The sequence below is a fragment of the Linepithema humile genome, chromosome 1, assembly GCF_040581485.1.
Source record: "Linepithema humile isolate Giens D197 chromosome 1, Lhum_UNIL_v1.0, whole genome shotgun sequence".
NCBI lineage: Eukaryota > Metazoa > Arthropoda > Insecta > Hymenoptera > Formicidae > Linepithema > Linepithema humile.
The window spans coordinates 2,669,009-2,696,738 of NC_090128.1; the positions used below are offsets into that span (position 1 = coordinate 2,669,009).

At 32.1% G+C, this 27,730-nt stretch overlaps 1 protein-coding gene across 6 annotated transcripts; it reads left to right on the top strand.

Moving 5' to 3' along the window:
- The first annotated feature begins 1,576 nt into the window (after nt 1-1,576).
- On the top strand, nt 1,577-27,480 carry LOC105674640 (octopamine receptor beta-2R-like). Of its 6 annotated transcripts, none has more exons than XM_012371121.2 (5): nt 1,622-2,171; nt 2,245-2,818; nt 22,009-23,353; nt 23,627-23,860; nt 25,212-27,480. In XM_012371121.2, exons 3-5 carry the CDS (start codon nt 22,359-22,361, stop codon nt 25,300-25,302), a joined length of 1,320 nt encoding a protein of 439 aa, XP_012226544.1. In that variant the 5' UTR covers nt 1,622-2,171; nt 2,245-2,818; nt 22,009-22,358; the 3' UTR covers nt 25,303-27,480. The 6 variants fall into 6 exon arrangements, with proteins under 6 accessions (XP_012226547.1, XP_012226551.1, XP_012226544.1 ...); XM_067347481.1 differs by having other exon boundaries at nt 1,635-1,702; nt 1,889-2,818; XM_012371122.2 differs by having other exon boundaries at nt 1,646-1,702; nt 2,203-2,818.
- The last annotated feature ends 250 nt before the right edge of the window (nt 27,481-27,730 follow it).

Genomic DNA, 27,730 nt, shown 5'->3' on the forward strand with positions numbered 1-27,730 from the left:
AAGTAGCCGTAATCATTAACGAAATATTTAGACTGAAACTTAACAGTTGAAAAATCTATTTAATAATTTTTTTGTACTTAAAACAATGATAAATAATATGATCAAACTCCTATATTGATATCTTTATTCATTTCTTTAAAAAAAATTCGTAAAAATCTCCTATTTTTTGGACCATAGAACATAAATTCCGTAGTTGTAAGTACAAGACGTACTATAAAAATTGATCAATAAATGAATATTCATAATATTTCAATCAATGGCAGATACATACAATGCATAGGAGAATTATAAAATAATTTCGAGAATATCTTCAATAATGAAAGACTTATCAGATGTTTGTTAAAAGGTAGTTCTGGTCTAGCAAATTAAAAAATTGATTTTTTTATATTTTCAAGATCCACTGTGTATCTAAAAGATATGTGTAAAGTAATTTTTCGAAAAATTTTTGGAGTAATTGAATGGAGAGAGCGAGGTGTAATGGCAAAATTCGTACGCTCAGGTAGACAAGTAGGAGCGCAGGTAGAAATAAGACGGCTTTGTCAGACAATTGAATACCTTCTTTTAACAAGCTCACATCGATTTGTAGTAAATGCATTTATATTCTATTGTTATATAAGTGCTCTCGAAAAAGATTCATCATATTTTTTTATTTTGATCGTTCAACGAGAGTTCAGCTCTTGTCCCCGCCGTTGAAAGTACTTAACATTTAAAAAGTCAAAAGTAATTAAAAAAAGTAACTGTAGTATTGATAAGAGCGTTTAAACCGCCAAGAAAAATTTTGCAATTAATTTATGCAAGAACGGGAAATATCATTCACGAGTGCGTTTGCGAAAAAATTAAAAGACAATGAATTCGAAGACATAATCATCGATTCAGCTCATTTTCTTTCCGTTTTTATATTTTTATGCAAATATTTGTAACAAAAAAATTGCAAAAGTAACGTAAAATTTTAACGTATTTTCGATCACAGTCTCGATTTTAAACTGAACATACAGTGCAGCTGTGAAACACGTCAAACGGAATCATGCCCATTTGTCAACAAATTGTTTAAAATTAATTATTGCATTTTGATTGATATAAAGGACAATTATTAAATAAATTATTTTATATTCTGTTTCTTTGCATTATATTTTTGGGCGGTCAAAGTAATCTTCCTTTTTAAGTAAATAATTTTCTAAGTAGATATGTATCTAATTGTAAATAAGTAATTCCCATTGCTTTGTTCGCGCCTATTATTCTTATATATTATTTTTATACATGTGTTTCGATGTATTGAATAATAGAAAACAATTTATACTTTGAAAGAAAATACTCAAGATTTTAAAAAAAGATTGCCATAATGTAATAACAGAAACGGTAACAGTAAGTCAAAATTTTTCTGTTGACATTTCAATTAGAAATCGCGGTTGAATTACGACACGACACTTCGGAAGACATCGTAAAGCTTTTACTGTAGAAAAAAACGTGATCTCTTTAAAAATTGTAGGGTCTTCGAAATTTTGCCGATGCTATTGGTCGGTGGCTTAAGCTCTCCCTTGGCGCTATATATCCATCCCCCTATTCACTTCCCTTTCGTATCGTGTTTGCCTCCCTCTCTTTCCTACTCACGAGCTCGAGGTACGCTCACTCATTCAAGCTCGACCCCAGTCGACTCGACAACGATTCAGTCGCGGTCGACCCGCCACGCTGCGAGCTTTGTTGGGTACGCGTGTGTTTCGAGCTACCTTTTCTTTCCTTTGTCTTCACCTTCCGTTTTTTGTCTCTTCCTTCCTTTTCACTGTCGCATTACTTCTTGTGCTATCGCATATGTATACTCTTTCTTTCTCTTTCTATTTCTCTGTCCTTTTTTTGATCTTGTTTTATCCTAATCGAGCTATCGTTCTTTAAGAAAGATAACGCGGTCCTGGAAGGCGACACGATTTCTACTCACTCTTTGACTCGCCAAGCGAGAGAATTTTAACTTGGGAATCGAATCTTGTATTACATTTCTCCACGGAGAAGGGAAGACAGAGAAGGAAGGCACAAGAAAGAGAGAGAAAGACAAATGTTTCCGCGCGCTTGCAAAATTAACTTTGAGAATCGAAGCTCTAGGTTCGGAGTTTGCACTTGTTTGTCGGCGAACTTAGATTTGAACGCGACAGGCACAGCGATTTTTTCCAATTTCTCGCATCGTAAGTATCGACTCGTCGTTCCAATTCGCAGCGAATCCCGGCAATTTCTTATGTGTAAACGAACGGTGTTAAGTGAACGAAATGTCGATTTCGCACCACGGATGCCCTGCAGTAAGCACCTTCAGAACGCCATGATCGCAATTGTGGAGATAAGAAGAACGTTAAAATGTTAGAATATGAGATCTGCGACTGCTGCATTATTCAGCTGTACGGCTGAAGCGAATGCTTCGGATCATGTTGATTTCCGCTTACGTTTAACCGAGATAAAGAATCTTCAGATCGAGTGACTTCCGTTCGAAGGCTACTAAGACGTTTCGCGCGAGGAACGGTGCAAGCATCGAGTGCTTCGAAGAGCGACGTATCCAAAGATGCTTGCCGAGAGCCGCGCGATCATGGCCTGGACAACTCACTCTCGTTGAAGAAAGTATATATGCGCTGTCGATACACGACTCAGTGAGCGACATGCCGCGATAATGCAGTGATTCAGTAGTTGTGATAACGCCTATACAGTACACGTGCGCGAGTGGCGAGTAGTGCAAGTGCATTCTGTGAGTACATTGTCGTGCTGCTGCACCTGACAGTGCCAATCGTACTGGAAATTACGAGACATTGAGATGTGGAGAATCACGTCGAGAGCAGCATTACGTGTGAGTTTTGTGATACTACGTGATACCATTCGAGTTGAAATTTTATCACGTTTAAGAATGATTTGAGCTTCCACGCTCTCAAGGATCGCACATTTATTTAGATAGACTAATAAAAACCTGCCTCAAATCCCGAGTCGAAATCTTTTTTCTACTTTTTTTCACTTAATTTGCAAATAATTAAAATTACAAATGCTTACTTCAATACTTCAAACGGTCAGATTAGCCCTACAACACTCAATCTATCTATTAAAACTGCCAAATTAGAATTCTCTACTTAAAAATGACACAAAACAGAAGAAAAAATCATTTCTATGGCAATGAATAAATAACAGATAAAGAGTTTGACACAGGTCATGGAGCCGGGCGGATTTGTCCATTACAATAAAATGTTTCATCTTGATTGTTGTAGTTAATTGCATATCACGTAGCTTTTGATTAAAGTCGTTTCTTTCTTTTTATACAAATATTCTTTATTTTATTTTGTACGTGAGACATAAATAGCAAACGCAATTAACTTTACGTATTAGATTTTGTTATAAAATTTTTCACACAAATAATGCTTCAAAATGTTAGTTAACTTTCAAATTAATATTTTGTATAATTTAACGTCAAACACGTTTTCACGTAGAATGTAAAATTTTGATATGTTTGAAAACTATGTTAATACTAGAAATTCTGATAAGTTGAGTTATTGTTAGAGAAACTTGATCACTGAAATCGAATTTATTTTGTTATTTCAGCTACTATTATTGTAGAATTAAAGATTTATTTACAATATTGCAATTTTGATTTGATCATTGTTTTACAGTTATGACAATAAAATTTTGTTTATTTTTATCGGTTTTGGTAAAAAAAATATTGATGAACTCTCGTTTATTTCATTTATAAATTTGAGTATATGCTCTTGAATTATAAAAACATAGTAATAAAAAAATGCTTGTGTTAAATGGCAATTGTTATTGTATCATGTTTGATATTGCGATTGTTACAAACTTTAATCACATTTAGAAAATAAAACGAACGAGATATAATCGCGTAAATCTCACGTGATAATGAAACTTAAGCAACGATCAAATAGTAATGATATGAATTGTATTGATTGACAAGTTACATTTAATTAAAAAGAAACACAACAGATTTTTGTTACTAATTAAAAACGGATCGTCGGACAGACGTTTTACCATAAACTTAAATAATTATAAATTAAATTTATGTTATTATTATTGTTATTATTGTCAACTTAATAAATAATTCATGCGTTGCAAAACTATTAACAGATTTCTAGATACATCTATACGTTCACTATCGTGTCGACAAACTAAATTTGTTTACTAGCTTAGCGAGGTCGCGAAGCGAGAAAATTATATTTAGCAAATGAGATCCTATCGTGTTGCACGGTATTGCTTCGCGTGACATGAGAAATAAGTATTTGCGGCTATTTGTCCGCTTGCGCCTGTGCTATATTTCGTTTTGCGGCTTTCGATGCAGTATCATCGGCATGCGCTACGCATATGTGTCTGTGCACGCTAAAAATCATTTGAGACGATCAAATCTGTACGATTAATAAAATTAATTTATGACACAGAAAGCTATTGAGGCGTAAACAACAAAATAAACAGAAAATAAAATCTGTATTATTATAAAATATTTATATAAAATGTTTCATCTCGCGTCAAAAACATTAGCAAGTTTTACATTTTTACTGCCGATTTGTTTATTAATACATATTGTTTTGATTTCAAGCTTTACTTTTAATATTTTGTGTATATTTTGACAGACAGCGTTTGTATTTATTATTTTTGACAATATTTATGCAATTTGTCGTGAAAATATGCATAAGGTGTATTTACAAGTGCAGTTTTGGAACACGAAACACCTGCCGCATATCAGTTACAATAGGAGATGTTATACATTCAAATGTGTTTGTGTTCAGAGAAACTCTAGCTAGAAATAATAGTAATTTGCGCCTTTGCACTTCAAGTCCAATATTCAAGTCCAACATTCAGCATATCATTAGAGGAATCCTAACAAATTTGACGTGAGCGAACTTGAGTGAACTAGTTTACGGCTTGAAAAGGTGGTTTGTACAATACATAAATTCTGCGAAATACATTGATATAAAACTGTGTTCTACGAATGCATTTCTATTCAACTTTGCGTACTTGTATGAATAGACATGAACTGAATTTCTCGTTACGCGAGTTTGATATTTTGTAAAAGCAGTTTTACATTAAAATGCTAACTTTTATTGAAAACTTTTGCATCATAAAATTTATATTTATGTATACGTATAATATATTAGAAGTGTTTTAAATTTCGGGTTTTATTTTTTTAATTAATGTTCTTTTGAGAGGTATTACTCATTGTTTAATACAATTTTTAGTTTGAAGCAAATCAAAATCATAATATTAACATATTTTCCGACGATAAGTAATTATCAATTGGTTATTGCGCATTTTAAAATTGCTGTTGTTATCGCAGAATAATAATACCAATTATAGGGTGATAGATAACGTAGGATCACGCCGCAAAGCGATTTCCAATAAAATACATACTCAACGAGCAGTTAATTAATTAACGTTGCAAATTGGAAACGAGATACGTACGCACAACTAATTTGTCAATTAATTTAAGATAAAGGAATCATCGTTAACGCTAAACTCAATTAAAAATAAATCTCTCATTATTGCAATCTAATAATAACACGGTTTAAAGATGAAAAATCGAGAAAAAGGATAATTATTTTTATTGTTTACTTTTTTTATGCTATCAACATGAATAGTTGAATATAAATAGATAAAATTATTTTGATACGTTATCTGAAAGCGGCCTTCTCGATAAGTTTCGCGATTTAACGTTTATTAGAGAATTTCCAGAGAAATGCCAGAATATTATTATTGTCTGTGTCGGAAAATCTGCAACAACACTTGAAATAACAATAATACAATAACAACGCTTCTTTCCTATATCGTGTTTCTTTACCTTGATTTTTGTACATTTTGTTAGAATAAAAAGAGCTGAATATCAATATATATCGCATACGAATTTAGTATGAATTTAGTATGAAGAATTTTCCTCTTCTCTACATACATGTTCGTTAGCTAGCAATGTTATGTGAACTGCACGATACGAGTAAAAAATATACCTATTGCTGGCATATTTCAAAACAGAAAAGTCTGCGGTTCAATATTTATCTTTTTGCAGTTGAGCTCGAAACGTTGCAAAAAAACAGTCTGCGGTTCAATTGCTCGTTTTCGTTAACCATACACATATCTCATGTGAAAAATATTTTTTTTAGTTTTATTTTACTACAGTAAAAATAGAATATCTCCTTGCCCATTGCAATTTCAATATTAATGATTCTCTCTGATTCTCTGATCAATCTGATGCATATATCTATTAATTTAAATAATGAAGACTCTGCATCGTTCTACTAAATTCACGAAGAAGTGAGCATTACGTGCGATTTTCACAGATAGATGAGTTTTCAAAACTCATAATTGACCAAACTAAAAAAAAAAAAAAAACAAATATTCAGCAATATATACAATTATCGTATACAATTACATACATATACAATTACGTGAAAAATTACTATTAATTGTCAAAGTATTTTTTAATTTATCTTTTGTTTTTATTTTCCAATTTATGTTTTTATATTTTTTAATATAGAAAATAATGAAACAATAACATAGATACAGATGAATTAATATATTACTGGATGGACACATTGATTACTTAATAAAACATTATATTATGTAATGTAATCATGTATTATGTATATATTAAAACTGTTAAACAGTGCTTATATTATGTTTATTGACATGGTGATTATCAGTGATGTTTATTCGAACAGATTAATTTAATAATCTCTATGTTCCACTGTGCGCAGAATCATGCATGTATCATATTTTAAACATAACATAACTACCGTTCATTTTTGTTCACAATTAATCAATATTTGTAATTGAGTAATTCTGTTAAATCAGAGAACTGCTTGCAAATTGCATAGATGTTTATCTGAAAAATAAATTAGTTTAATAATCATTGTACTGAACGATGATATTTGAGAAAAAGAAATGTTTTGAAAACAAGATATTTATTAACAGTATATGCAAAATAAGTCTAATATTACTAGTTTTTTTTTTTTTTTTTTTTGGTAGAGAAAAGAATATAAGTCAAATACTATAATTAAATAGCAATGCTTGTTTAAATTACAATTTCTCTTTTATTCTTTAGCATAAGGGTTGATAGACACTATTGCGATCAACTTTATCAGTGCTTCGCCAAGCGATAACAAAGGACAGTGATCCATTGTTTACGAAATCTCTGTGCCAAAAGTTGTTCGTTATTGGTTTTCCGCTCGGCGACGTACGATTGTACTACTATCGTTACGTCACGACTTACTGTAATTGAAAAGGTGTGCTCGTTTTCCTTAGATATTGATAAATTGTTGTTTCGTAAGCAACATATATATATAATATCACAATTTAATTTTTCATTATTAATTAATAAGCAGATATAATTTGAGATAAGAAAATTTTTAAGTATTAAATAAAATAGAACTAAAATTCGTGTCAAAAGTTTTAAACATTTTTAGAAAGTTTTAAGGAATGTAATATTTTTTTTGTACGGTGTTTCATACGTCAAGAAGTGTTATTTAAATATATGTATAGAGACACAAATGTATAAAAGTAATGGTTTAGTGTGGAAATGTCTGTGGATCAAATATGTCGCATATTACGTGTCTTCCTTTCTTCTGACGAGGATATCATGACATGTCTCGGGCGTGATGAAAAATTTATTCTTACATCGACTTTCATTCTATCCTATTTCAACAGGCTTCAGCGTACTCCTTGTCACTGATTTCTCACTGTCTGACTCTAGAGGAAAGAATGATTCTCTAGTGGCTCGTCATTTTATTTAGTATGAAATTTAATTCTATACGATTCTATAAGACGCTATTATCCCTCCTTTGCAGGCATCAGTCAAGAATTGAACAATGAACCTCAGCAAGATTGAAGGTTGACAGATGATATATAATAAAAAGAAAAGTCTTTCCGAATCTGAGAATCTCGATAATCACGACAATCGTATCTTCCGAATCGCATACCCGAATCTCGACAATCGTATCTTAACATTTTTATATATAAATTAAAAAAAAAAAAATAATTTTTGCATAATCTGTATAATTTTATGCATTTGTATCAATTCATCATTTTGTATCAATTAATGCAATTGTATCAAATAAAGAGTTATTTTTTCAATGCACATCTAGCTTTGAAGATGAATAATAAGATAAAGTGTATTATATTATTACAATTAAAATTTTATAGGATAACAAAAAATTAATTGATATAAAAAATACTGCAAAGGATTATTTTAAAAAATTACATTTTATTTTGTAGATGCATTTGTATCAAATTTGATACAAATTACATACAGTGACTTTGAAATTTGATACAAATTACATACAGTTACTTATTAGTGAGTACATTGTCTTGCATGAATCTATTGTTTAGGAAAGAAGAGTTATTTTTTCCGCGCAGCTCCTTTTAGAAGAACTTTTAGAAAGATTACTGGATTACAAAAGCCTTATATAATTATTTAATCACGTAGAGCCAGCACACGTTCGCGATGTTCCTGTACAGATTTTTGAACAGAAGCATAATTTAAAATCAGAACTTTATAATGTACAGTAAATTGTGCAACGATAACAACCGACACAGGAAAACGCAATTATTTTAGAATAGCGAAACAAAATATGATAATCCGCAAGTCGTTTAACGTTACTTCAACATGGATACGCAATTGCATAAGTTAGTTCTAACATAACTTGGCGTTATTGCATCTTATATGCACACGAGGCCGGCTGGTAGGGAATATCCATTACGATGGGAATAACCTGCACTTAAGCGCAATGCACAATGCCTTGAGAGACAATGTGTTTAACCTTGTGCTTTGACGGCGCTAATAAATATTCTCGTATCTATTGCAAATCGTGCATTTCATATCTTTTACTGTGTTAACGCAGCTGCGATATTTGCTTCATGTATTTTTATGATTTGACACGTTAAATAAATGCGAATAGATTTTTTATATTTTCTAAAAAAAAATGTTATCAAACAAAATAAGTTATTTGACGAAAAGATTACAAACAATCGTACGAAAAAGATGGTAAGCATTATGTAAAGATTACAACGATAAATCACATCTGTGTTTGCTGTGTTACAATGCAACATATATCGTTAAAAAATTAAATTATTTTAATTTTTATTAATATATTGGTAAATTTATATCATAATATTATAATATTAGTGGCATTTACATAATGTTATGACAATAAAGTTATAATAATCAATGACCTTTCACAATATTGTGTTAAATTGTCTTCATAAGATCAGATGATAATGACTTCTTAATGGAAGATCAGAGGTCTGTCATTACGTGTTTTTCAGTCTTAAGACTTCGGATGTGCTCAACGTATAATGATACAAATGGCATCTTTGTAAACTTCTACAAAATATATAGAAAAATATCATACAAACAAATGAAGAGAGCCTAATTCTTCAATTATTAATTTGTAACAAGTTTTTATAATAAAATAGAATTTGTAATTGTTAAAACTTTTCATTAAATTGTCGATAACAAAAATAACTTTAGATAGAAATCATAGTTTTGAAACGCAGTTGCAACAAATCAAGTTAAACAAAATTTATGACACAAAATATAAACAATAAAGTATTGTTTGATTGTACATATATGTATTTTGGAGGGAAAATACACGAGCTTTTCCAAAGTTATTTTAAAATGTGACAATTTTCCTCGCAACTGTTGCCAAAATCATATTAAAGCTCAGTCATAGTGTTTAGAGACACTTGCGACATTATAATGATGCGTGGCTTATGTCCAAATGACGAAATTCTATCGAGAGCCGAAAATATGCACAAAGTATACGTAAAATAACTCTGATGGTAATGTACGCTTCAGCATGGCTGTTATTATTCACATTAGCGATATTACAATCTGCTAATAAGCATTTCTAAATACTTATCTGTGTTATATTAGTGTTTTGAACATTATGTGTATTATAAATATTATAAAATCTTTTTGTAAAGAAAATCAGTCAACAATGCGAGCTATATCTATAACTATACAAGATTTTTTATTACTTCTTCATATTTAATTAAATAAATTTATTTGTGACAAATTAACAATTATTGCATAAAACACTTTTATCGTAAAGTCTTACAAACTTTTGTACAAATCATATTTTTTATGCAGTTTTCATTACAAAATGTAAAGAAGAACGTCACCGAATTTCATTTAATAGCCGCGAGTTATTTGTCGTATGCTGTAATGCTCGTCGTTAGCACGCAGTAATCGCGCGAGATGCATTTCGATTGACGAATGCATGTACTCGTAACAGATTCCCTGCAATTAATCTGAGCACCGTGTGTCGAGCACCGAGAATGACTGTCGGGCAATTAACAATGGCATTGTGTTGGAGTATACAGCGCGTTCATAATAGCAAAACCATTTCGCGTTCTTACACACTAAGGCGGCGTGAATGCAAAATAAGCCATTACGTATTTATTTATTCGGTTTTAATCGACAACTTCACCGTTTAGTAAAATTCTAACACTATAAAAGAAAATCAAATGAGAACATTATATTTTCAAATATCTTCTTTTTACATATTTACGTAGTATTTCTCGACTATTCAAATATCTTACGAACGCAAAGCGGAAATTTAATGTCAACTAATGTTTATCAGTTAATGAAATAATTATATTTGTCACTATTTATTACAAGATATTGAATCGAGATATTAATACGAAAGAATCGCTCAAATATTATTTAAACATCAATATGAACATTTAAAACGTGAAGATTTTAAAGATATCGAACACGTTATGTAAATAATCGGATATTATCAAACATTTATAAATGAAGCACTTTGCACTCGAAACGTTATAAATTCGAGCGGACATGAATGCGTTATGTTGCGATTGAATTGCTCGTCTGATTATGATATATTCGATAGACTATTATTCACTTGAGAAGAATACTTAGCTCCTTCTTATATACATCTTTAAGTCGTACAAATCATTCTATTTTCGTGTTGAGAAAGCGTATAAATTTTCTCTCAATGTTTTTTCGACTAAAAGATTTAAATTTCAGTTTTTGCTTTATTAATTTTGTGCTACAATAAAAGTAATAAAATATTATGTTTCCTAAGTAATTTAAATTTTAATTAAGCAACATATGCTGGATTTAAATAATTGTTCGTGACTTTCAAATATTTTCCACTTGAATATTTGACTGCTTATAAGCTTGTCAAAGCATGAAGCAAGTTTCATGGTCGAAACATCGAAGATGATAAGATAGAATAACATACGTTATAGTTAATAACTTATACACGGCAACAGTAACAGAAATAGTAATATAAATCAAGTTATGAATAGCAATGGTACTTGCTTGGCATTAATATTTATTGTCTTATAGCTATAAATCGCGAAATAGAATGCGCTTGTTAATAGCGGATTTACACTACGACGAGGTATAATACAAAAGGTAATAAGTGCTGTTATCGAGATAATCTCAAGGCGATATTGAGCGTAAAGGCCGAACTCGAGCTATAAGCTTCTACTGCTGTCTTTTACATTGCAGCTAGTGCAGAAATGTTGAATTAAGTAGCATTTAATTTTCATTCCAAGATCAAAGCTGGCTTCTGCTTGCATATTATATTTTATGTATTGTATATATTTCAGAATTTAATAACGGAAAAAAATTTTTGAAAATTTTTAGAGAATGAAAGAGAATGAATGAATGAATAAATGAGTAAGAACAAAAGACGCTCTAAAAAGACTGCCTGAAGAAATTTGTTGAATTCCAGCTTTCATGAATAGATAGTTGCAATTGATTTTGGGTATCCACATATGAAGTTAGCAAACATTTCTACGGATGAATAAATCTAAAAGAGCTTAGCTATTCGTTTACTGAGCTTTGTGTTTCATTCCCTTCTGTCTGCAATATATCAAATATAAACAAGTTACAATATTTATTTATTAATCGTATGTATTTAATTTTGTTTGATGAATAATAATTTACAACTGGCCAACGAAAAAATTCTTATTGCAAACAAATAAGTAAACTGCTACTGAAAAAAACGATTCTTTGAATTATGCTTAAAAACGATATTTATGTATTGTGTTAAGTACTTAAAAATAGACAATGTAGAGACAAAAAATTTATATAAAATAAATGGGTAATTTGTAATATGTATAAGTATATAAATTAATCGAAAATAGGTCTTCACATAAAATATATCTGGACATTTTCATTATGTAAGATTCTTGCACATGGCAAATGTATTCTGTGTACTCGCGCGCGCGCGCGCGCGCGTGTGTATATTTGTGTGTGAATGTACTTTTGACTTCATTTTTTCTGAACTTTCATTATTTAAACGTCACTAGCAAACACTCGGCTTTGCTTGTTATAATAAATTATTTTTTATAATTGAAGAAAATTGTTGTTCTTGGATACTACATACGAATTTATGTCCGTCTGAAATTTTAAGTCTCGCTTCTCGAACTCTTGTCATTGCTGGAGGGTTAAATCGATATTCAGCATCATGCAAGGTTGGTTGGTAGCCCAGCATTGCGTATATTTTCCGTTCGTGTCTCAACCAAGAATTCTTTAAAATACACGCAATTAAGTCACCTTAATGTTTTTTTAAACAAAAACTTTCAATTTTTTACATATCTTTGTACGTTTAAGTGTTTTCGAAATAATAATAATGTAATTAAACTTATAACAATAATAGTGCCATTAAACCATTCTAAAAATTTCCTAAGATATTTGATCATGATATTTTTAGACATAACATATAAAATATTTTGTAAATTCTTCACTTTTTTTACTATTTTTTATATAAAATAATAATAAAAAGATATGTATAATGTAAAAAAAAGCACAAAAAATTATCTAAAAAAACTCCATTGCTTTTTGTGCAATGAATTGGTGCATTTTGCAAAATGGCAAGTGCAAAATTAATATCATTTATCGGAAGAATTGATCTGGTCAAATAGAATAACTTTCTAAAACGTAACTTTCTGATATATAGCGTGACATAAAGGTTAGTAAAAGACGATTAAATTTTCAACGAGTTCTGAATGACGTTTATTCTTACAGCATTGATTGTTCTAAAGTCACCTCGTAAGCGATAAGACCATTAAGTTTGCATGCGAATCTTGATGTATACTACAATTACTCGAGCAAGAGCATTTTTTCCTGTTTTTTGAACCTTGAAAATTTCAAGGATGGTCTCGATCGTAGATACAGAGTAATCTGAAACATTAAACCAGTTAATTTATTTGGAGATAAAATCTGGAAAACTATTTTAGTTATAGCTTTCATTTATTCATACAAATACATGTCATTTAATTGTTCAATTGTTTATCTTGCATTAATTTTAGAGATTTTATTCTAAGATTAATTCTTCAAATATTCAAGAAAAATAAATGTTAACAAGAAGCATTAATTCTAGCAATCGTTATTTTATGCTATTTTTCAAAAGATCATGTTTTTCTCCTCATCTTCTCTTGTACAAGAGAATCAGGACAGATAAATTGATGTCGCAAATAATCTTTCATGATTTAACGCGTTTCAACACGAGATCAAATACAAAAGGTTAATTTCGATTCGCAAACACCGGCAGCAAATACTTTAAAAACGTAATTTTCGCAAAATTTAGGATACGCTGCTACCGTGGAATGTGCAATATTTTCGAATGCTCGCGTGAACGCCAAAGCAGAAAGCCTTGAGATGTTACAATTGAATAACGTCGTGCTTGGTTACGCAAGAGACCATCACATTGGCAAGATTGCTGCATCAAAGTGTGTATTATGCCACGCTTTTGTAATGTATTTCTACTTGCAATTAAACTACCGCATTGAATTGATGTTTATGTACAATGTTTATCGTTATTTTAGTCAATCGCGTTATCATCTTTCACGCTATATTATTATATTATTTTATTTAACATTAAAAGAACGATCTCTCCCTTCATTGAATTCTCACCCGATGAGAAATAAAGATTGCTAGAAGTATTATTAAATTAAATATATTAATTTATAAGAAAATAAAATACAAAATAAATTTGCGATAGCAATTAACAAAATAAAAATAGTGTGGGGACACGGTAGTTGAGCACAAAAATAAATATTGTTCTATCATTATTGATTTCGTATAATTAATGACATCAGCACAATACGTTTGTTAGTAGCAAAAATGACAGCTTGCATTGTGAGGTGATATTCTGACGCGATGACACGCGCCTCCGTTCGTCGCTTCCCTTGGATCAAGTAATGACAATCTATTTATATGATTATGAACGACTCAAAATAAACAGACATATCGGATTATCTATTTTGAGAAGTCCGCCGGCTCGAAGGTCGGATTACAAATTTCGTATTCAAGGGTACTAAGCACTACGTTACATACCTCCGTACTCACGCTCGTTAAATCGATCGCTCTACAACGCGACCTGCATTGCAGCTACTGAATAGGAGCGCGCGTTATAGGTATATGTACATCTAGATTTTCCAATCTCAGCACATTTAAATAAATTACACGATTTTGCAAAACGCATCGTGATGTGACCATGTCATGTACTGTATATTGTATTTTAACTGCATATATACGCCATGTACAGTTAAAAATAAAATTGCACAGAGCCGAGTATATTAATAAATATTTCCTATAGAATAATATTTATAAATTATCTATAAATTTTAAAACATGCGAGTAATTTTATAATTTAAATAAATAAATTATTCATTATTATTGAATCAGTTTAATTTATGAAGCAGAAAAAAGTAAATAACGAGATATTTCATATAACGCAATTAAAGAAATAAACAATATATTATAGTAATGATATATTCTTGACAAAGATGAAGATGGAATTATTTATTCTTAAGCGCGACGGATCTGTTGACGTTCTTGCATGAAGTAAGAATGATTATATTTAAACCATGACAAACATAAAATTTAATCGCGCAAATTACGATTTAATTACGTGAGGAGTATCACGTCACAAAGCATTCATCTATCGGCAATATTCTCTCATTGAGAATTTTGTGGAAAAAATTTTACTTTATTAAATCATTTCTCCGATAACTCTCTTTATCAAAAATCGACAATACAAGTGCAATATAATTACTTAGCTGCACGCAGTTGAAAATTAAAAAATACGATAAGTATAAACGGTGTAATTTAAACTAGAATAAAATATTTAAAAAATAATTAATAATAAGTAATATGTAATTAATAAATCTTTGTCTAAATTGCAATTATTAAAAGATATTTTAAAGAATCGATTATTAGATTTATAAATTAATAAATTTATCATATTGAAAAATTATTTGTAATAACGTATCTTCTTTTTATAAAATCATTATTAATGTAACAGTTTTGTAGCTATTTTATTACAGAATCATGAAATAATTTATATATATATTTATATATTTATATATATAAATATGAAATAATTCTATAATAAATAGCTACAATACTGTTGCAATAATAATGGTTTTCTAAAAAGAAGATATACCATTACCACGAATTATTATTTGAATATAAGCGTGTAAATTATTATATTATTACGAATGCAGTTGTAGGTTAATTAATTTTCATGATACCGTGTTATGAGGACTGCAAGACAAAGTCCTGGTTTTATGTTAAATGCTGCTCGCAGACAAAGTAAATGCACACACGCGCGAGCATGTCGCGTGTTAATATACATTTTTTTAAATTCTTTTATTCTGCTTCTTTAATTTTAATTACATTCAAATTAAAAAAAAATTTTTTATTGCACATTATAATATGCGAACAGCTAATTATGTAGGGATTTAGCTATATATTCCTTTTTTTTTATGAACAAAATATTATTATTTTTGAGCGATAATTTTGCAACAACGTATTTGCGTCATTTTTAATGTTTCTTCACATTTGTTTCAAATTTGTGATAATAACTAACAATCGCGAATTGTCGTAGACACATTATATTTGTACGATACAACTCACTGGCACTTTAATCTACCGTGGTTGTGCTAATAGAAAAGCTGGATTTAGTGATGGAACTGTGGCCAGACGTCGGAACACCGTTGACCTAGCGTAAATTAAATTTAGTTGCTAAAGAGATTTTGGAACGCGAACTTTTATTATCAACTGCGTCCATTTCTCTCGGGTGTAATTCAACTTTGTTCGAGCTAACATTGACGAACTACCCCGCTCCTCGATAATAAGTGACAAAAACGCGGGACTTCATGCAAGACTGACGAGAATTGTAAGCGTGCTGTCAAACGCACGCTTCACGTCGAAAAATGTCGCCCAAACTCCGCGATATCGAATATTTGAAGTAAACAAATATTTTTGTTTAAAAATTAATAATATAAAATATGGTCTTTTAGGACAAACAGTAACAAAAAGGACGATAAAAACCAACAGCGTGAATAGCGAAACGCAAAACATATCATAAATTAATATTACATATAACATTACAAATGTCGGTATTCATAATTACGGAACAGAATGTATGGAAGGAGAAAAGGAGTTCAGGTTACATGAGAAATATTCATTATACAGAATGTTATAAATTGAAATATTAATTAAATAATTTTTTAATTATTTTATAAAATAAATCCATTTTGAGAGATAATCAACGGTTATAATTTCAGGTTTAGCTGATTGTATGATTATTCACAATGTATTTAAAGTACTTATTTAGAAGTTAATAAAGTACTTTAAAGAGCAAGTCGACATGTTTTTTTATTTTTTTACGGAGAATATCAGTAATGAGGACAAAAGAGGTCGTATATTAAAATTTGTGCAAAATAAATTGACAAAGGAGTTCAGTCCTTCGTAAAAGTGAGCGGCGAAAGCGAGCAACTAACGAAGAAAATGAAATCAATATTCTCGCGACTGTGCGTCGAAATCCTCCCGTTAGTTCGCGTCAAATCGCATGCGAATGTGGTGTTAGTCGGAGAAGTGTACTCCGTGCTCTTCATCGCAATAAATATCACTCATATCACTTCGGTCTCCAACAAGAATTGAGTGGTACACGTTTCACGAATCGATCGAACTTTATCGATGAACTTCGGATTCAAAGTAACAATTTATTGTATTATTGAATATTACAGTATTGCACTGATATCAACGATCAGTTTAAATATCTTCTGTAAATGTAAGTTTCTTTTATAAGAATTTGCACAAATAATTGGAATTAAACTTTTACCCCAAATATCTTGGTAACCATCGACTTATTGAAAAACTCGAAAGTGGAGAAAAAAAAATTGACTAGAAAATAGAGTTGATTTTTATTAGTGTTTATTGCCTATCTAAATAGGCAGGAACTATTCTTAACAACGTATCAGACAAGGGTATCAGAAGGTAGCACAAAAATTTCGACTCCGGCATGTACTGTAGCATGCAAAAAAAAAAAAGATAAAAACGCTTATAATTATGATAATCGAAACCGTCGACCGTATTTCGACGTGAATCTTACGTTACCTTACGCAGATTTCCGATGGGTCGCGACGATGTTGCAAACTTTGACTGAATGTAATTTTCGATTTATCTATTGGTTATGTGTTAAAAGACGGCCTTGCGTATCCGATCAACCGCGCATGTTGACCTACTGTTTCGCCTGACATGTGATAAGCCACCCGGTAAACGGATAAGCTATTCACTATACTGTACGATAAGCATCGCAACATTGTGCACTATTATAACTAACATTAATGCATTTAAACGGCGTGTCACAAGATTCGAATATTACATCCGTAGTTTCGTGAATACATCAAACTCGAAACACGATTTCCAACATGCACGAGCAACGAGTTTCAGAAAAATTGTTACAAGTTAATAAATAATGCAGTGTTCGGAAAGACCATATAGAGTTTGCAAAATCTCAGACGGGCATATGATTATATAGTGAAAGAAAACAAAGCATGTTGTTGGAAAATCTTTCTGTCTTGATAGAAACGGTGATAGCCCAATATTACTTATATGTGACGGTTCAATATATTCGCTGTTCTTTCTTGGTTCAATATTTTGTCAAATTATTTATTACTGACGATAACCTAAAACAGATTAAAACGCTTGTTAATAATAAATATTGTAATAGCTCATTGTTTAATAAATATATAATTTTTTACAACACAGTTCTCTTATTTATTCAAAAATGATACGAGCTAGAATCCAGTGTCCCAACCACTTTATATAACTCTTACCGCATTTTCGCAACATTTTTTCCACACAAGGTACACGTCTAGCATTTAAAAATACGCTGACGAATTATAACGAATAAATGTCGGATATTTTTGTAGTAACGTTTCGGTGAAACTACAACTTCTCAGTTTATTAATTCTGACATATTTAATGCATTCCACAACTGTGAAATTGCGTTAACGTCACTATACGCGTGCGCTGTACTCGGAAATGCGAGAAATTTTCATTACGATGTGCAGAACACAGTGAGATACGAGGCCGGTTCATCATCGATCTTTTGAATTCCGCGAGGTCTGCCCTTGGCCAGTCTTAGGGTTGAGAATTCTACTTATATTCAGCAGATGACTGCGTGCGATTTACATGCTCGGCATCGTTACGTGACTCGCATATGGATGAGATATGCACTCTGATCCTTCCATATACATTCCGATCCTTTCCTTTCGGTACATATTCTTCGCATATGCAAAATTTTCTCGAAGACACTGGAAAATAGAAGTTTCATGTTGTTCGTGTAAATAATGAGGCACCATCGAATGATATAATTTTGCTCGGACAGCAGGTGCATCAATATTTACCACACACACAGCAACTTTTTTACGCTCTGATAAAGCAATTATAGCACGTTGCAATGCTGCGATTGTATCCACCTGTATCATATAATTAAAAAAAGGAGGAAAAAGATAACAATGTAAGACGACGCAGTTTCTTTATCGCGTAGATAAAATTCGTGGAAATTGTTACTGTCGTGAAAATTATTGCGTTTATTTGTTATCTTGCAGTATACTTCTCTGTTCTTTATCGTGTCGAAAATGGAATTTAGAAGAAGAGGCAAAAAAGAATATCTGTAATTCAAGTTTTTCACTTATTGAAAATAAAATACTTTCTTTTTATCGAACTCATATAAGTCGAATTATATAAATATAAAACTTTTGCTTGGTCTTATACAACTTTTTGTACTATTTACACGAGTATGCATTAAAGTAGAATATTACGCACGTAAACTTCAGTAAGTTTGTTCATCATTCGTCTTATTTTCATATCTAATTTTGTTTTCACGTAAAACCAACTACAATTTTTACTGTTTATTCGTAAGTCTCTCCTGTTCCATTTTACGGGAAAAGCGGTATATCGTGCTGAAAAAACGCAAGTTATACGACGTAGAGTTTTTCCATTGCCGGAAAATTATGGCGCAATTTCTTTTGATTTTAATTTGATGATTGTATGCAAATGTATGCAATAACAATCTTATTTTTATTTTTGCAATAATATTACTTATACAATGCACATTAAAAAAATAAAGAAACTAGAATAATTTCTACTTTTATTTTCAGCGCGCGCGCTCTTCATACACTGTTTACCATTGTTACTATTTACCATTTCTGAATAAAACTATGTTGAGCAAATATATTTTTCTATTATTTAGCTTTAAAAGCGAAATATGTAGTCATTTGATTTAAATCTGTATAAGAACTTTTTTAATATTATCACCAATTTTGAGAAATAAAGTATGTGAATTATTTCTATACTCTCATTTAATGTAACGCCAGAACTCAATATTTAATAGATTGCACGAATATTTATATTATTTTATTGCAGATTATGTATTTTTTAATGGCTTTCTTGCCAAATGCAAAAATATTCATTAACTTTTTCTCGTGGGCTTGAGTAATACTATCACGCTAATTAAGCGCATATTAAAGCGCATATTTTGAGAAATGGAAAAAGCGTAATAAATGCGTTACAATACAAACTCAAGTTAGTTAGTCATCATGAACTGTAAACATTTATATAAAATATTCAAATAATATAATGAAATATTTAACACTTAAATGACAAATATTTACCGTGATTTGCACGGCGTATGCATCGCTTAATGCGAGAAGTCTAATAAGAACGAAATGAGCATAAATAACGTCGTATAAAAAGAGAGAGAGATTTCTTTTCACAAAAAAAAATGTTGGTAATTAGGATAAAATTGAAATACAGTTTTTATTAGAAACATTAATAAAATACTCGCATTACTTTTACTGGAATCCCAATTTTCCTTCGTAAATTAGTTGGCGGCTCGTATCTTTATTTTCAATATGACGCAATTCTTTTCAATGTGTCTTGATATTGATTTTGGCACACTCATGAAAAAATAAAAATGACATCTTCGAGCTTTTGCAGCCTGGTTGTCTTCTTCACGGCCTGCTTCGCAGGCCGGCCTACGGTATCCTCGGAATAATTGACCCAAATGTACCGCAAAAATAGCGAATCATAAATTACACATACTCGACGAGAGTGCACTTGACACGACACTGTCGCCACACGACCACTATGTCGCAGGAAGAGACAGAAAGACTACAGAGTCAAGAGATAGAGAAACAGTGAGAGAGATGGCACAGAGAGAGAAGAGGACATTCCATTGAAGGTTGCGAGCTCTCTTCCGTTGTGTCCTCATTTTGAGTAGGAACGAATGGAAAACTGCCATACTAGCTGATATGTAAACCTCGAAGGAACACCAACGATCGAAACATCTATATGCCGAAAGGTCGCACGCTCATATGAATCGTCTGTTGCATTCCAGTTCGTTTAATACGTTCATTTATCATTCGTGCGATATTAATAGTTCACAATTGTAAAATTAATCTTATAAAATTAAAAGTTTTTTAAAAACCGTAAAAAGCTCTAACAATTATAAAATTGAATAACATAAAGTGGCTCAATAGCTGTGACAAGTTGTTATGAATCAATCTTTCTTATATTTACAATTTAACATTTATAAATGAATTTAATTTACAAATAAACGTTTCGGTCGCATATTTGACCATTTTCTGCATCATCGCAGAAATAAAGTACAATATTAAAACACATTAAAATTTTTAGAAGTTGTTCACGCATATAAGAGTTAATTTTTTTTTATTTTAAAAAAGCTGCGTTTGTCACTTAAGCGCATCTGGATATGCAAACATCATCGAAACTTATAATTTATGCTGGAGTGGTTGTTGCACAGTGACAAATGATTGTTGACATGTTATCTGTACTTGATTATGAGATCGCATCTATAAAATGGGGTTTAAAAAATCTATCAGCTGATATTAATAAAGTAGAAACGCGATCTTTAAAAATTAATTGCTATCGTAATTTTGAAGTTGAAATCGTATAATCATAGGTCGTTGAATTTGTCTCTTCAAAACTTGTGGATTGATGTTCTTCTTATCAGAGTTTCCATTTGAAAAATTTTACTCTTCCCTCTCTTCTCAAAAACTTAATAGAAGAGGATACGATTTCATCACGCTAAAATCATTTCCAAATAATTCTATTGAAAAAGTTCTTTTCATTTTTCGATTGAGTCTCTCTCGTTTCCGATATATTGGCATGGATAGATGAAATTGAACACCCTGTACATACAAGGTGACCAATTTATATCGATCTATTCTATATATATTAGATATTAGATATATAAAAGAATACAATTTTGAAATAAATACATCGAATATTATACATTAACATCTGTCTTGTCTTCTTTATTAATTAAATTATTAATTTAATGTGTGTGTGAATAAGGATTTTACACGCTGTAATTAAATCTGACATAAATACGGCAATTTGTTAATTTTGTGCTAATATAATTTATTGCAAAAACTTATTGAAAATATTTCAAAATTCTATACTGCACATCATTGAACGTAATGAAACATGTTTTATAATGAAATGCTTATTATCGCCATGCAACTTCGAACGTTATTACATTTTACATAAATTAAATATTTTATATTTATATTCACGAAAAAAAATGCTTTATGTAACATATGAAATCTTTATAATGCTCATTTATTCACTTGCGTTACATTAGCGTAATAAAAATAAATTTCTTGATTTTAAAAATGTTTTGCTTTTCTCATTTACAGATCTACGAGAATGCGTGGTGGCATTAATGGCATGGTAGCATTAAAATGAATCAGAAACAAGCCGAAGCTCCTTTACGAGTCGTTTCTACCGAGTCTTTTAGCTTCATAAACTTCATAACGCTAATTACTTTATAACGCTCGTTGACAAGAGAGATCCAAAAAGACTGCATAAAAACTGCATAAAAAAAAAGTGACGTCTTCTCTCTCAGATCAAAGATGAAGGCCTATCTAGCACATCGACTGATTGGGACTTCCGTTACTTAAAGAGTCGCCTCCTTAGAACTCCTCTTTTTTATTAAAAAGAGGATCAATAAACGGTTGACCTCGATAGAAATCGCTATTGAGCAAGGATGACCACAAAGACGACGTTTGACCCGGGAGAAATTCCCCCGTTCGACATGACGCTGCTGGACGTCGTCACGACTGAGGAAAATCCTTACAGCAACATAACCGAAATAAATGCCACGGAAGTTGATTGGCCGGACATGCCGTTGGCCATCGTAAAAGTCTGCATTCTCGGTTCGATCATCGCCACAGCTCTATTTGGCAATCTCCTGGTGATGGTGTCGGTCATGCGGCACAGGAAGCTGCGGATCATCACAAACTACTTTGTCGTCTCGCTGGCGCTGGCCGATATGCTGGTGGCGATGTTCGCGATGACTTTTAACGCCAGCGTGCAGGTGACCGGCAGGTGGCTCTTCGGCTACTTCATGTGCGACGTCTGGAACTCCCTGGACGTCTACTTCAGCACCAGCTCGATCCTCCATCTGATGTGCATTTCGGTGGATCGTTACTACGCGATCGTGAAGCCGCTCAAATATCCCATCAACATGACGAAGAGAGTCGTGGCGTACATGCTGCTCGCCTGCTGGCTGGCGCCGGCCATCATCTCCTTTGTGCCAATTTTCTGCGGCTGGTACACTACGGAAGAGAACAGCGTGTACAGGCACACGCACCCGGAGCTGTGCGAGTTCAAAGTCAACACGATATATGCCATACTATCATCGAGTATATCTTTCTGGATACCGTGCACTATCATGACAGTTACGTACCTCGCGATATTTAAGGAAGCTAACAGGCAGGAGGAACAAATGCACAGTAGAATGGGTAATGCCATGCTGCTCAGTCACAGACCAAGCAAGGATCTGAATAATTTAAACGGTGAGCTGAACAACGACGGGTCTTCCAAGACGTTAACTTTGAACGACATCAACACCGAGCGATATCTGCATACACCCACGAAAGATAAGAACATGATGAAGATGAAGAGAGAGCACAAGGCGGCGAGGACGCTGAGTATCATTATGGGTACCTTCATTCTCTGCTGGCTGCCATTTTTTCTTTGGTAGGTGTGTTACATTTATTAATAATTTTACACCTTCCTCCTACAGCTGGTTGAAGCCTGGAGCGTTCCTGGAGCGATTTTTCAAAATTGATCGTTCCATTTCTTTTGATTGATTTGTTCCATTTCTCCTCCTGTCTTCCCTTTTCCTTCCTCCATTTTCTTAAAACTTTTTTATTTCTCTTAAATATTTCTTTTTCCTCCATTCCCTTTTGTCTCTTTCCTGCGTTCGTTGTTTAAATAAATAATTAACTCTCAGTTCTGTGTGATCGTCAGGTACGTCATTACGGCGCTGTGCGGTGAGCACAGCTGTCCAAGCCCGCACATCGTGATTGCAATTCTCTTCTGGATTGGATATACGAATTCAGCATTGAATCCATTGATCTACGCGTATTTTAATCGTGACTTTCGAGAGGCGTTTAAAAATACTCTGCAATGCGCCTTCTGCTCGCTCTGTAGACGAGAGCCGTCGGATCTCGAAGCGCTAGACTTCCGTCGGCCATCCCTCAGGTACGATCTGGTCTGACATATTAAGGTATGCATTTTGTTTCATTGTTTTTTTCTTTTGAAGGTTTATTGCTTGTATTGTTATGTTTAGTATTCGCAAAAGAAACGCTGTTTTTGATGTGTCGGCAATTGATTTAACTACTGTTACTCATAATCGATAAAAATATTACTTCAACACATATTCGAATCAAGTCTCAAAAAGTGCGTGTTGTACACATCAGAAATTCGAAATAATAAAAAAATATTATTTTTGCAATTTTGTTTAAAAACTCTTCTATCTATAAATTCTATTTTTTTTTATAAATGGATGTTATTTTATTTTCTTATTCCATCAGCTTAAATTATTTATATTAAAAAAATTTTTAATACATACATATTACTTTTGAATCGATATTTACTTTGTTACTTCATACTTTTTCTATATCGTTTTTATCATATTTTTCATTGATTTTTTCGACATTCTAATAGACACTTGATTTTGCATCCACAAACTTAATAGTACTTTATTAGCGTCATATCGATTTTATTATATTTCATATGCTCATTCGATTGTTGCACGAAACTTAATTACAGTTAACGATGAGCAGTCACATTCTAAATAATAAAATAATGAGATACATTCTAAATAATGAAACAGCGAGTATCGCAAGGCAATTATTGCAAAGTTCGTATATATTTTCAATGTTGCAACAACGTTCACGATTCTGAGAAACGATCATTAAACTCATAAATTAAACCTAATTTAATTCACGTGGACGTATGGCGTCATGTATCTCTATTTTCATTTCCTGCGCCAATTACTCCATTATTCTGTTCAATTACGTATACTGCGTATCTCGCACGAGCTATATCCGCGATGATGCGCGACGATCATTCAATTCAGGACTAGACACAGTATGTTTGAAAAATTACGGAATTCATGCTGTATCAATTCGAAAATTCATTTTATTTAAAGTGTGTCCCTTCGGCATCGATACAGCATTGGGCGCGAATGTGCGGTAAGATTTCTTAGAAATCTGCTTGTTGAAATTGCTTCGGGAATGTCTTGTCGCAGTTGTTCGGCTGGTTGGAATGCCATCGCAGCGAATCCTTCTTATCGGAATTTTGAATTTGAAAAATAGAGAGTAGTCGCGGAGAAACCAAAGAGGGTGAATACGGCGAAAGGTCGATTCTTTTCGTCTTACTTGACAAAAAAAAAAAAAAAAAAAAAACTTTTGAAAAATCAAGCGCTGATCTAAATTTTCTTGACGTCTCATAATTAACGTGCGTACAAAGGCGAGCGTTCTACAGACAAATCCATTTATTCCAACGTTACAGTGAAGACAAAGCTCTTGATCTTTAATTTTGCTTTCAGGTACGATGATCGCACTAAGAGCATATACTCGGAGACGTACATAAAGCACATCGACCGCCGAAGATCGAGTGAGTTCGGGAGCAGTCTTTGAGACGAAACTACATTTAGATTTTAATCACGTACGAGTGGAAAAATTGCACGCATCTACGTAGTTGCAAAGATGCGCGCATCCCCCCCCCCCCTCTCTCTCTCTCTCTCCCCCTTCCTCTCTCTCTCTCTCTCTCTCTCTCTCTCTCTCTCTCTCTCTCTCTGTCTCTGTATGTGTGTGTATGCGTTCGTGCGTGCGTGTATGCGTGTGTGTGTGCGTTTTGCGCGTGCACATGCGTGTGCATGTGTGTGTACGGATCCATATCACACACATGCACGCGTGCGCACATTTACTCACTCACATATCCATATAACGGATTTGTCCCGCTGAGAAACGTTCTCCGTTACGTTGCCAAAAAAAAAAAAGAAAAAAAAAGAAAAAAAACCGAGCATGAAAGAAGTCAAAGGAGATCGTCCGTTTTTTCTCACGGTGACGATTTACATGCGCGAAGCTTAAGGCATGTATGTATATACATAGAATATCGTCGTATATTGCCAAAGTTAGATTTTTAAATAAGTTTTCGTAGCCAATGAAGAAGTGTGTCTGTGTGCCTCGCGCGAGGATCAATAATATTGTACCCACGGAGGAACGAAGGAAGTTCTGACTGAATGGCGAACGTTATTGAGCACTTCGTGAGAGGAGACGTTCCGCTCCGGTTATCCTAGTACAATATATCTGAACGAATATAACTTCGAGAAGTCAAGGCGATAATTGGCCCTGTGTATCTCTCAATACATCTACTTCCTTGGTCGAGATTAAAAGAAAAAAAAAAAAAAAATCGTAATTTCCTGGCGTAATCCAACAGCTTCTCTTTGATCGTGATGTTACCGACAGGATTAGCTCTCATTTGCGTTATAGCGAGTCTTACATTGAATCGAAGAATTGTTTCACCTAACTGTTTGAAGTGTTACACGAATATTACATGACGTAGTATATTTGTGTTATTTAATATGTACCTTACTATGGTAAAAAGCAATCGATTGCATTACCGAGTATTGATGTCCAAAAGCAACTACTTAACGCTTCAAGTATTAACGCATATATACGTCATTTGAAAACTGATCGCCAGTATTAATGATGCATATGTGTATATTATTTCGAGAATTTTTTTACTTACGTGGCTTATAGAATTGTAATTATATTTGGCAAGTAAAAAGTTTATGTTGTCTCGAGAAATTAATTAAATAAAAATTCATTTATTGCAATAAAAAAATCACCAAATGTGAAGGTCCAAATACTTACAATACTTTAGCCAATCTGATATTAATTGGCGATTTACGCTGGATTCATATACTTTTATATCACGAATAAGCGTAAAAATGCCCGATTGTTTTTTTTCTCGTGATAAATTCTATCTTTAAGTGGGACCTATGTGCATTTTATTTTTTTAGTTTCGGTTAAAAATGAGCTGAGAACACGATAGTGTATAGTATGGCACTAAACTACGCGGTAATTACGCGGTACTGAATACCCCAAAATTATAAAAGATTATTCTCTTAGGATTAAAAAGAATTCGATTAGTTTTATTTATATATATATATATAAAATTATTGTTCTGCAGTACCTGAATTGGCTTTAAATTGATTATTTTAATCGTTACATTATTATATTTATTTTTTATAAATTATATTTTTTTAATTTGCGTTGTATAATGGTTATATTAATTGTGTAAAACTAAAATAGAGCCATGCGTGAGACACGATATTGATATTTAGCAAAATTTAAAATTTGTAACGACGCTTATTGTTAATGAAAGTGCCACGATTTATTTTATCGGCATCCGCGCACTTTAAAAATTAGCTCAATAAATAATTAAAAGCCTTCTCGAGACTGTAATCGTTGTAGATAGAATTTTTGCACATTTGAGTGGCTCTTGATCGTCGCTCTTCGTAATCGTCGCGTTTCGTAATTGGTACCGACAAGTCATGACAGTATTATTATAGTATCGCTAAATGTATTATAGATACAAAATCAACTGTGCGCTGTTACGTTTTTATTAACGCAACTTTAGCAAAAGCTATTTAACTAAAGCTATTTAATTATAATTTTTATATAGACAATATTGAGATTACGTACCAATCAATGCCGTTGTCGGTACTGAATGCAACATTGTGATTCTTAATTCTTGTAATTACAAAAGTGATTGTAAAAATAATTATAAATTACAATTATATAGTTTTATATCTTTCTTTCATTCTTCTTCTTGTATTCTACTTGTAATCAATCCGATAACACTGCTCCGTATAGATATGTTTGGAAAGGAATAGTTTTCCGTAACTTTTTATGCGTTGAATCTGAATCTGTATAAAAAAATACAAGACACGTATTAAAAATCAAAATCTGTTAGAAATACAAAAAGTGCGTATTACATTAGCATTTTGGGAAAATGAAAGAAAAGAAATGCCAAAAATAGAAATGTTTACTATATTTA